Raw genomic sequence first — 12,101 nt, 5'->3', positions numbered from 1 at the left:
GCCTTCTCCCTAAGGTCCTGCCGTCATCTGAAGAAACACGCGGCTCTTACAGAAACAGCTATTCAGAGCTGCAGTGAATAACCTTTACAAAATATGTTTTTTACATATTTGTTAAAACTGTCACCATGTGGTGACAGTGTAATATGAGACAAATAATCTGAAAACATTATAAAAAGGAGGTGAAATGCTCGACCTCGTCCCAGTGTTAATATTACCATTTGAAGAAACGTACTGCTACCAATCAAAAGCAACCAATCAGACCCAGGAGGAGGGTCTTAGCGTTGCCAATCATCTCATGTATACACTTCTCACGCCCTCCCTCCTTCTCCTTCCACACATGAATGCTAAGACAATTTCTTCAAGATGTTTCCCACCATTTGCTCATTTAGCAGCAAGTACATGAGAATGATTGACAGCGCTAAGACCATCCTCCTGGTTCTGATTTGTTGTTTTAGACCAAGAACAGTGGGTTCCTTCAGACAGTAACAGTAGCAATGGTCTTTTCACAGATTATCTCTCATGTTGAACTGTCACGACATGGTGACACTTTGAACAAATATAAAAAATATATAGTTTTGTAAAAGTTACATGCTGCAGCTTTAAATGGCTTCATATTCAGTATATTCTCTAGAAACTATAATTCTGACCAGGTGCATTATAATCTAAGACAGTTTTGAATAAAATGGCTGAATTTCCTAAGCCAATGTAGCAGCATGTCGTTCAGCTCTGGACAGGCCTGGTAAAGAGCCAGTCGTTTGATTTAAGTCCACTGGAGAAGGGATGCATCTAAAAGTTGCAAGATAGAGGACTGGACTTAAGGAACTCTGATCTAATAATCACCCCAAGGTGTTTTAAGGTTCCTTAAATACAGCATATTAGTCCTGCTAATCCAGGGTCGAAGTATTAATACTTGCATTTAATCCTGATACCCTTAAAGGCTGATTTGAGTTTATCCATGTGACCCCAAAGTTGTTAAATATTTCTACTAGAAAATAGTCACAAATGTAGCTTAACAGAGGTTTTATGCTCTGAAAGCCGTCGTGACAATGAACACACAAGCTAACATGCTCAGCCTGCATCTCATAAGCCGACTGCATCACCTCCAGAAATATCAACATCATGCATAATAAATGCGACAAAAGCTGTTTTATTTTTCTGTTTCATTCAAATACCATAAATCTGCATTGTAAATGTGAGCTACGATAAACGATAAGGTGTAGTATGATACTCTCTGCGGTTTGTATTGTATGACAACACAATGTGATATGGTATAGTAGTACAACATGATACATTATGTAAGCCTGAGACAAAATATTTTTTGGACGATAAATTGTCCCAAAAGTTATTGCAATAAACGATAATAATGTTGAGACCATTTTCAGGTCATAATAATGCAAGAACACATTCTCAAAGATCAATAAACTTTAAGTTCAAAGTGTTAACTCTAACATTTAACACTGGAACTGGAGGACAATTTAAATATCCAAAATAAATAAACAAAACAACAAATAAAATTGTCTTTGAAAAAGGGAAATGTTGAAACCAAAGAACCAGACTGGAGACTTTTGTCATCCAGTTCTTGGTAGAAAAACAGAGAAGAGATTTATCATGGAAATGGAAATTATTGAGCTCATTTCCATTTACCATGCAATTAATTGATTTATTGATTATATTATGACAGGCCCAACTTTACGTATATTACAATGCAGTATAAGACGCTACATGATGGTACAATATCATAAAATGAGCTGTATTGTTCTCTTGTAAAATCTAGTTTTGATTCAGTGGTTTCCCAGTGGCTGCAATCACAAAGCAGCAAAAATATGTCATAATAGCAAACTTAAACACTTCATACACAATAAAAGGGATAAAAAGGAATAACTTTAGGCTGACAGCACGAGAAGCCCAGAAGATCCTGCACAACCATTAGAAAAACTAAATGAAAACATACCATGTGGAATATCAAACATGGATCTGAAAGTACGGAACAGAAACACAATCATTTAACCCCCTCTCTTCATAAATTATTTGGTATTTTAAAAACACTGCATCAGATAAGTGTTCTTCCAATTTTTCTGTGCTTTCATTTCAGATAAATCTCAGGCTGGCTGAGTTAGCGTCACAAACGTAGCTCAGCTCCTGACAGCAAACAGAAATGCTCTGAATACACCAAGATGCTCAACCTGCCTCTCATGAACTTACTGCCAACATCATCAATAGCAATCATTCAAAACTTAAGATGATCCTCTCCCTAATCACGCAACCACAACTGCTTCTGTTTTCCTCATCCTATTGTAAACCGGTTCTGTGACACGTTTACAAATGCTTGTTGCACAATATCAGGATCACTCTAAAACAAAAAACTGCAACAACAAGCCAAAAAGAAAAGAGAAACTGGATCAACAAAAGGTGGAGAGCAGATACTGACACATGATACATGCAGCTTTTATCAGGAGGTGCGTTTCCTGTCACTTACTGGCTTGCATGAGCTGCCCCTGGCGTCCAAACACCTGGGAGAAGGTGGCATGGCTGCAGGTGAGGGTGTCCTCCATGGCAGTCCCACTTGCTGAGGAGCCAGAAATAGAGAGCGGAGAGATAAGGGAAGGTCGGGCAGACTGCGTCACTCCAAGATCGGTGAAAGGAGGGAAAGTGGAGAGCAGAGAACAAAAGAGGAAGAGAGAGAAGGTTGATGCTTGCCTTGAGCTGCTGTGTGATGTCTGGTGACAACCGCACTCCTGTGGAGCTGTCCTGCTGCTGCGGATGGGGAGTGAAATACAGCTCCTCACTGCACACACCAGTACGAATAGAGCTGCTCGCCTGCACTGATAGGTGGTGGTGTGTGTGTGTGTGTGTGTGTGTGTGTGCTGGGCTGGATCCTCGTCAGCATGTAAGTGAGCGTGCAGGAGAGAAAGTTCTCTACGAGAGCATCTCAGAGGACAGGTAGCAGAACTAGAGGCGAACTCTGATTGTGTTCACCTTCATCCATACAGATCGACAATCCTCCATGGTCCGGTCAGGCGGCGTTGGACGGAAAGAAACAGCAGCTTCTGCCCGGTAAAAAAAAAAAAGTAAATCCAGCAAGAGCTGACTCTGAAGGAGACAGCTGTATGAATAGGGATGAAAACAATTAATCGACTTACGATCGATAAATGGCTTACTAAGCTGCATTCACACTGCAGCCTGAAGTGACCCATTTCCGATTTTTTTTTTTTTTTGCCTTAATGCGACCCTTTTCTTTTCATAACAGTCTGAACAACACAGGTCAGATTCTGTTCGAATGCGACCCAGTCCACTTGGGGTGTGTTCACACTGCAGCCTGAAGTGACTCAATTCCGATTTTTTGGCAATTCCGATTTTTTTGCCGGAGCCGTTCACACTGCCAGTAAATGCGACCTGTATGCGTTTCTGCAGTGTGAACGGGCCTGAAAGTGTCCCGCATGCGCACTAGGGGGCGCAATAGCGTCAGCGTTCTCAGTGTTCTGCCACCAGCCATAAAAAGAAGAAGTGCTCAGTGTTTGCAGAAGTAAACATGGAGGCTAACGGTGGAGCTTAGCTTACATATTTGAAGTTGTTATCCGACCAGAGCAGCATATTAACATCTTAATCCTCATATTGTCCGTCATGGTTGTTGTTTTTCTTCTCACTTGCGCTTATCAGGACGCAGAATAGTGAGATTTGTTGAGAAACAGTGACGTTCAGTTCGGATGAATTTGAATCGGATAGTTTCGGATATGGGTCACATTCGAAAAAGAATCCGACCTGTGCTGTTCACACTGTCATGAAAAGATCGGACACAGGTCATATTACGTCCAAAAAATCGGAAATGAGTCACTTCAGGCTGCAGTGTGAACGCACCCTTGGATATCCAATATGTATCCGATTCAAATGTGACCTAATGTCCAGGTCATCTGAACTGAACGTCACTGATACTCGACAAACGTCACTTTTCTGCTCCCTCATACGTGCAAGCGGGAAGACAAACAACAACCATGGCGGACTGTAATGATAATTAAGTTTTTAATATGCTGGCTCCTGTCGGACATCATCTTCAAAATCGTAAGCTAAGCTCCACGTTAGCATCCACGTTTACTTCCGCAAACACTGACCACTACTTCTTTATGGCGGTTGGAAAAACACTGAGCACGGTCTCTAGCGTTATTGAGCCCTCTACTGCGCATGCCGGTCACTTTCAAGTCGTTTGCAGTTCACACATACAAGACACATTTGGGAGTATGAACGACCAGGGCAAAAAAAAAAAAACTGATTTGACTAAAAATAGCAATTGGGTCACTTTAGGCTGCAGTGTTAATACAGCCTAATAACATCCGCTTCTTTTATCGTCATGTAGTGTTGCAGTTTGGCCGTCATCCAACAGAGGCCGCCACTCATCTTCATTAAGCGGAGCCAGAACTATGATAGTGGAAAATGTTACCTTCCTGTTCAAATAAAATCTTGGTTCTGGCGGATTTCTCCTCTTCACTCGGATTCTCTCCAGTTGGTTTTAGGGCGGGCCAATCAGCGAGCAGAAGGAGAAGTTGTGAACAATGACGTCGATTTTTTTATTTTTTGCGCTATTTTATAATTCTAGTCTGTCTGTAGTTTTAGCAATGGCAGCGGAGAAAGTGAGCAAAACCGTTCAGTCCGCTTGATTGGTTTCCAAATATTGAATATTAACAGCCGCCTGGTTCGGATTGACCCAATCTTTAGCAGACAAATTTTAAAAAAGTAAAAAATCTTCGAGAATAAGAACAGTACAGAAACAAAGATGGTGAAGTGAAACTTATAGTGGGAAAGAGAAATAATCCAGAGTCCAGAGTGGGTTGGGAACCGTTGGTTCATGCGGTTCTGTTTTGAAATATAAACACTGGACAAGCACCTAAAGTTTAATCTTTTTTTTTCTATTCAGCAACTTTAGAGGTTATTATATTTTATAAATATCTCTAAGTTTAATAATGTGAGAAAACCCACATTTTCAGCTTATTCTGTTATCATACAACTGACATAAAATAATGTTAAAATTTAATGATTATTATTGTTTTTAATTCAGTATATTATGAAAAATGTAACTCTATGTTATGGAAAAATGGTTTATCCTCTTGATACAAGAGAAAACTCAGCCGATTAACAATTAATCATTAGTTGATTGATAAAATCACTCTATTTTAGATTAACTCAATAATTGATTACTCACATTCCTGGCATGGACACACTTTTATCTTATGATCTAGGTTTTCTCCCCTCCCCCTTCTTTCCAGACCTCATTTGCTTTGCCTCAGCGTAACATTTCACTCTCTCTCCCCTCACATCTCTATCACTACCCCAGCCCCACCCCATGCAAATCCCCACGATCCATCTCAAAGCCCGGGCCGCTGCTGGGAAACAGACTCCAGGCATACTGGAGCGCTTCATCTTTCCCTCCACCTCAATGCAGACGAGAATTTGGGAGAAAAAAATGGAGAAAGAACAAGTGGAGGAGTTGTATTAAAAGTGAAAGTAGGGCTTGTACAGCTGGTAGTTTCCAGAGGCTTCAACATGAAAAGGCATTGTAGAAAAGTGCTGAGTATAAAATAAAAATCAGCTCCTCCTTGGCCCCACTGGAAACACAACCCTTGTGAACACGCCTCCATATGCAGGGAAGCAGCAGCGGAGATCATGAGGCAGACTTCCAGTCGCTGCAACGCAGAGGAAGACGAGTGTGTTTTAGCAATAATCTACATCCTCACATAACCTCTCCGACCGTGAAAGACACGATTATTTATCCTAGTTTAACTTTTCCCATTTTGTGAATTCAGATCCACAAACTACCAGAGATGGGTAGAGTACCCAAAAGATGTACTCAAGTAGGAGTAACTCTACTTCAACATACTTTTACTAAGTAAAAGTAGGAAGTATCTATTCAAGAAACTACTCAAGTAAGAGTTAAAAAGTATTTGGTAAAAATGCGACTCAAGTGCAATTTTTGGCAGTAAGTACCTAATCTAACACTTCTGTAGCTGGCAGCTGGTTTACAGGCGGTTTCCTCCCAGAGACCCGTCGTCACGGAGCCGTCTCTCACTCCTCGGCTCAGCAGGGTGGACACACCAGGGATCACTTCCTCAAATCCAGACCTCTTGTTTTGAAATAAACCGGCAGGACGCTTCGCACACCAAAACCTACAGAACCCAAACTGAAACAGAATCAGTTTGTCATTAAATAGCAGTAATGGGTTTTCAGATTGACTGAGCATCCCTTGGAATGGGGCTGCATACACAATACAACTAAAAACTGCAAAATGCAAAGATCAAACCAGACATTTCAGAAACAAAGACAAATCTCAACTCCCATCTCCAACTCTGCGAGACTAATGCTCAGCAGAATAAAGATCCTCTCCGTCTTCATCAGCTTTAATGCTATTCTCTTTGAACAGGAAACAGGGGTGCAGGGAGCTGTTTTTGGAGGCTCTGTATTGTCACATATAAGCAACTGCCACTGCAGCTTCTCTCTCTGTTTGCTATGTGGGTTTTTTTGCAGTAAACAAATTATATTTTGTCTATTTAAATCCCCCACAAGCCAGTGGGTTGCAGGTTTTCTATTTTATACTCTGGTTTATACTGTTGCATGAAATAGTAAAACGCTACAGGTCAAATTTTTCTGAGGTTATTCAAGGTTTATGAGCTGTCTGACAATTATCATCTGTTTAAGTATCGTCCATGCTACCAGGCATTTTGAGAAAGGGAGAGTAGGTAAAAATGAAAAAAATGTAATAATTATGTAGAAGACAAATTGTAGGTTTTAGTGAGTGATAAAATTCAGATTTTTTTTTTCTTTTTTGTAGGTTATTACATGTCAATAGATTTGTCTCCTGTTCTTGCGAAGTGCTCAGACTGTACTTGGTGTTACCTGTAACTTTTCAAGTTCAGAAGAGATTTTGGTATCAGCTATTTGTAAGTTAAATGAGGAAGCGAGTCAATTACAATAAACTGTGTTGTGAATCTATAACATCTCATCACACAGTTGTGACTCTGACTTTCATGTCTTTTTCATGGTTTAGAAGGACAAGAAGCTGCTTTGCTGCTGTAGTGAACACAATGACCAGACGAGTCCGACTGCTACAGATTTTACTGCAACCTAAATAATTCAACAGGTACAGCAAATGGATGGATAGGTAATTACCTGATCCCTTGGGGAAACCCAGTCAGTAGGGTTGTAAAGATAAAACAAAACAAAATGAAACAACTATGACTGCAGAAGTATCGAGTCTCATCCTGATGCAGCAGAACATTGTGAACTTCACACTCCTGATTCTAATAGACGCGCACTATTCAGAACTGGGGTGCAACAAAAGTAACTTGTGCTTCATATAGGGGATAAGTCTTGATGTTCCTCAAAATTTCCTTAATTTCCTCCTGTTGGGAGCCATACCTGCGTGTTTTTTAACATACCACATGGGTCAAGAGATGAAACTGTGTGTCAGCAGCTTAAAGATAAAACATGACCAGTAGGTTTTGTGGTAAACACACATATCAGTTTGGAGGAAAACAAATGTCTTTTAAGCAGAAATGTTCTGTTTAGAATAAAAATCAAGGGATTAAAGTGTCTAAATTTTTCCCCTTACTGACGTTCTTTTATCCAGCAAGCATCAAAATATACAAAAGAATATGTTTTCTAAGGAGGAAAGAGACAGAACTAATAAGTTCTTTCATATTTAAACAAACTCACAGAGAACAGATGGAAGTCATTCCTATTGTTTTCATTTTTTATATAATTGTTCAAACAAAACCAGACCCCTTCATGCATGGTTTAACCAGTCAGGCAGGTAAATGTTCACATTTCCTTCCTGTTGATGATTTCTGCTGATTTTCCAGTGGAGTAACAAAATGAAGCAGATTTAGCTAAAAACACACACACACGTGTTCCTCCATTTAGATTCAGTGTTGGGAAATAACCAATGAACCTATCAGAAACTTACAAGGCAATGACGTCATCATTTGGGCCTTCCTGAATAATTTAAAGGCGCAGTAACCTCAGTGCGTGTAAACTCCTGATTTAGGGACAGAAATAAAAAGATATTTAAAAAAAAAAAAAGTTTTAGTAAACTTGACTGTTCTAAAACAGCAACAAAACAAAAAAACCTTATTTAATATCAGATATTGAGAATTATTGTTTTTTTTATTTCGTGTATGTGAATTTCTGCTGCTCCAGTTGTTTGTAATATTACCATTAAAGTTTTTCTGAGGGACGTCAGTTCGTTTAGTTAACCAGACAGATTTCTGCCAAGCTAAAAACGTCACTGCTGCTTTGCATATTTACATAGAAGTCTGGTTATTTATAAGTGAGTGGTGAGTCAGTTTATAACAATAACCTTCCTGTTTGAAACTCCCAAACTGAAAATGATGAGTGTCTATATGAAGAAGAAGTGAAGCAATAACTTGCATGTTAGTTTTGGTTTTTCTGAATTCTCTCTGTCGTGTGATGGCCTCTGAACAGAAAGTCGCCACAAAAAAATCGGAATTTTCTTTTTCTTATTGACACAAATCATCAGTTTTACCCAAAATAATCGACAAAAGATTTATTTTTATATTAAATAAACAGCTGTAAAGGTTTTCCTCACTACACAAAGAGCTCTGTAAGTTGAGTTTATGCCCAGTGAAGACCTTGCAGCGACAGTAAAAGTCAGCTTTTCATCTTTGCAGAAGGGGTCTCATCTTTATGACAGGTTTAGCTGTGTGACTGGGTCTGTGGATGGCGGTGTCAGCATGTAGCTGAGTCCATCCAGCACACGGGTCCACTCTGAAATATTTGTGCAGACAGTTATGCCTCCCTCAGGAGCGTCTGTAACTCCCGCTCTCTTTCCTCCATCAAGTTAAAATTTCAATTCTCTCTCAATATTTACCTGCAAGGCTAACGACATTCCCATCGCTCTCTGCCGCCAAAGCCAAATCCCAGCTTTCACCAGTCGGGTTATATTAACCTCAAGTTCAGCGGCGTCTGACAGTAGCGCAGGAAAGTAAACATGGTGAACATTTCACATGCCTCTCCTTCAGCAGAACGGGCCAGAGAAACAGTTTAAGTCCCTTCAGAAAGCCGAGATTATTTCAGGTTAATCTGATCCACTGCAACTCAAAAAGATGCAAGACGACTGGATATTTAAGCAAAATGTTCTTCAAAGAAAGAAAACCAGGAATACTTTTAAAGAATGTTTTACAAATAAAAGTCTGAAAAGTGTGGTGTGCTTTTCTGTTGTGAGACACATAAATAAATCCTGTACAGAAATCACCTTAATAAAAATAAATGTGCAAATCATTTTTCAAGTCAAATTAGAGCAAAATTTCTGGCCCAAATTTCAAACTTGAAACCTAGCAAAGCAAAACCACCTGAACCCCACGTCGGTCATGAAACATGGAGGTGGCAGCGTCATTCTGTGGGGAGGCTGGTTCTAGTTGACAGAGATACATACAGCAAAATCCAGGAAAAATACCTCTTAAATGCTGTAAAATACAAGAGTGTGTGGAGACTCACATTACAGCAGAAAAATTACCTTAAACTTAGAGCTGAATGAAAGCATATGTTAGAATGGCCTAGTAAAAGTAAAAAGCTAAATACAACAGATAATTTGTGTGCAAGTCTTTAGCTTGAACTATTCTACAATACAAATTAGCAAAAATGTCTCTAAAGGTGCAAAGCTGATGACACATGGCAAAGTTTGTCCAAAGTGCTGAATACAAAGGCACACCACACTTTTCAGATAGTAAGAAATTGTCTTAGGATTTACTCTTATGCAATATTTCCTGTTTAATTTATAAAAACAGATAAAATATCTTGGAGCTTTGGATATGTTTTGGATGCGTCACATGAAAGGACTAAAGTTTTGGGATAATTTATGTAATTTTCTTTGTATTTTGGAAGCATATGAGTTACATTTTAAATGATTATTTTTAATATTTTCTGAAGTCTTCTGTGTAAACATAATTAACTTCACATACACTGTTTTTAGTAGAAATACAGATAACAAAAAGCTGTGATCGCTTTCCTCCAGCAATAATCTATAGAACGTATAGTTTGATGAAAATCTTTAAAACTCTCCAACAGCTGAGCTGCAATAGTTAATCATCTCAAATTGTTTTATGAAGCCATAAAGTGGGGAAAAAAACTAATTAAATTTCACATTCTTGGAATGATTTCCCATTCTATGCATCATAATTGATGCCTGTACATTGTTTTTTACTCTTCTAAATCCTAAATCTGCTTCTCTGGCACATCGTGTCATTCAGTCAAGTCGGGCGCATAGAGTTGTGTGGAATTGCATTTTTATGAATAGAGCAGAAGCAATGTGCACAGCAATCAGGGGAGAGTGCAGCCATATTTCACCCTGACAGCATGAGTATGGTGTAGCACTCCTACAACCGCACCGATCACCCATAAACAACATCCGGCTGTAAACTCCAGCATCACGTCAGCGGGGCCAAATAAACACGACTCCATCAGAAAGACCACAAATCCAGCCCTGTGGATCGAACCCGGCGCACAGGACGCATCGTCTCATGACCGCATCCATCAGTAGGATATGCATGCATCATGTGTTCAGTACAGATCCAGCTTGTTTCCGGTGTTAAGACTCAGGTTTTTGGTACCAGGCAGCCGCCGTGCAGAAGGTTTGACAGACCATTAAAGGACTGACGGATGAGATCTGACCCAAAAATAAACTCAGCCGGATCAGACGAGTGTGACGTCACAGGAACGGAGGTGTTTTAGTTTTAGCCATCAAAATCTCCAGCGTGAGACTCAACACACACAGTATGAAACTTCCATTATATATATATATATATATATATATGAACTATGACCATGTTGTGACTTTTTGTTATGAGATAATCTGTGAAAAGATCAATCTCCTCCACTTCCTCTCTGAGCTGCTACTGCCATCTGAAAAACAACCAATCAGAGCCAGGAGGAGGGTCTTAGCGCTGTCAATCATCCCCATGAATGTGCTGCTAAATGTGCTAATAGTAGAGAATCAATTTACCAGTTTATCCACCGTTACAGGAGACTCTGCTAATCCTGAGCATTCACAGAGAAAGTGATTGGATTAAAGAAGGCAGCCATCTTTCAACCAGATATATTTTTGATGGAATATTTCTGTAAATCATTATAGATTGTAAACATAAAGATGGCCTTGCATTTAGTCTTGCTATAGAAGAAAGATAAATGGATAATGTCCTAAACATCCTGGGTGGTTTATTTATTTATTTTTCTGAAACTGTTTCAGTGCCTGGATCACTTCTTTGTTTTCAGCCAAACGCTTCATTCTCTGTTTTTGAATTAAAGTTGCTCGATGTTTGTCGTCCTTTTTCCTATGAAATTAAAACAAAAGCAAATCGCAGAGTTTGAAAAACAAACACTTGGACGGCTGAAACTTTCCAAAAGTAAAGCTGGCAGTTTTACTCTTGGTGATTATGTCCAACGTAATTTTTAAGTTCTGTTACTGCTGGATATGTACTCATGCTTTAAATTGTTAACTTTCATGCAAGAGTATCCAGCTGTGATGTTTATGCATATTCCAGATTTACTGTTTTAATATCCTCTCACGTCTTAAGTTTCCAAAAATGCTGCTCCCGTAGAGTCTCGCAAATATGCACAGCCTTACTGAATAATTTATGCTGATTCATGGGCATATAAAATTGCCCATGTGACATTTGCCAGGACATTTTTATGACTAAAATAGTTTATTATAGTGATGTTATTTATCAGAATAGCAGCAGCCATAATATTTTATGATAAATTTTAATGCTAAGGCGCCTTAATTTTCTATTTTGGGTAATCATGTAACACAAACTCCACTTTCCTTGAGCAGCTAATGTAATAAAAATTGATTTCTGAAGTTCTAGCCAAATAATCTCCTCATGAATCTTTCAACTGTGCAAACGTTTACTCCTTATTTCTCTGCTGATTCACAGAAAACTGCAGAAATTGAGAATTTAAAGCACTTTGTCACTCGCATGTCAATATCAGTGAAGAGTAAACTGATACAAATATGTCAGGAACAGGCAGAGGAAGGGCAGCAGAAGCCCCCCTGGACCAGGGCCGTGCAGAGACCACCAAAGGGGCAGGTGCTCAAAAAAAAA

The 12,101-nt window shown here is 39.3% G+C and overlaps 1 protein-coding gene across 2 annotated transcripts in view; it reads right to left on the bottom strand.

Annotated features, from left to right (window-relative positions):
• The window catches only part of LOC106945824 (kazrin-like), a 168,075-nt gene extending 164,790 nt beyond the window's left edge, over nucleotides 1–3,285 (bottom strand). The window contains exons 1-2 of one of the 2 annotated variants that reach the window (XM_015029785.1): nucleotides 2,698–3,285; nucleotides 2,477–2,566 (exon numbers count right to left, since the gene is read on the bottom strand). In XM_015029785.1, the coding sequence (XP_014885271.1) occupies nucleotides 2,477–2,552 (76 nt within the window). In that variant the 5' untranslated portion in view covers nucleotides 2,553–2,566; nucleotides 2,698–3,285. The remainder of the gene's footprint in view (nucleotides 1–2,476; nucleotides 2,567–2,697) is intronic. The other variant, XM_015029784.1, reaches the window with a different exon arrangement.
• Nucleotides 3,286–12,101: the final 8,816 nt, after the last annotated feature.

This window comes from Poecilia latipinna, unplaced genomic scaffold (genome assembly GCF_001443285.1).
Source record: "Poecilia latipinna isolate Pla-1442-1.1 unplaced genomic scaffold, P_latipinna-1.0 Scaffold162, whole genome shotgun sequence".
In the NCBI taxonomy this organism is placed as follows: Eukaryota; Metazoa; Chordata; class Actinopteri; order Cyprinodontiformes; family Poeciliidae; genus Poecilia; species Poecilia latipinna.
This window is presented reverse-complemented; position numbering and strand designations above follow the sequence as displayed.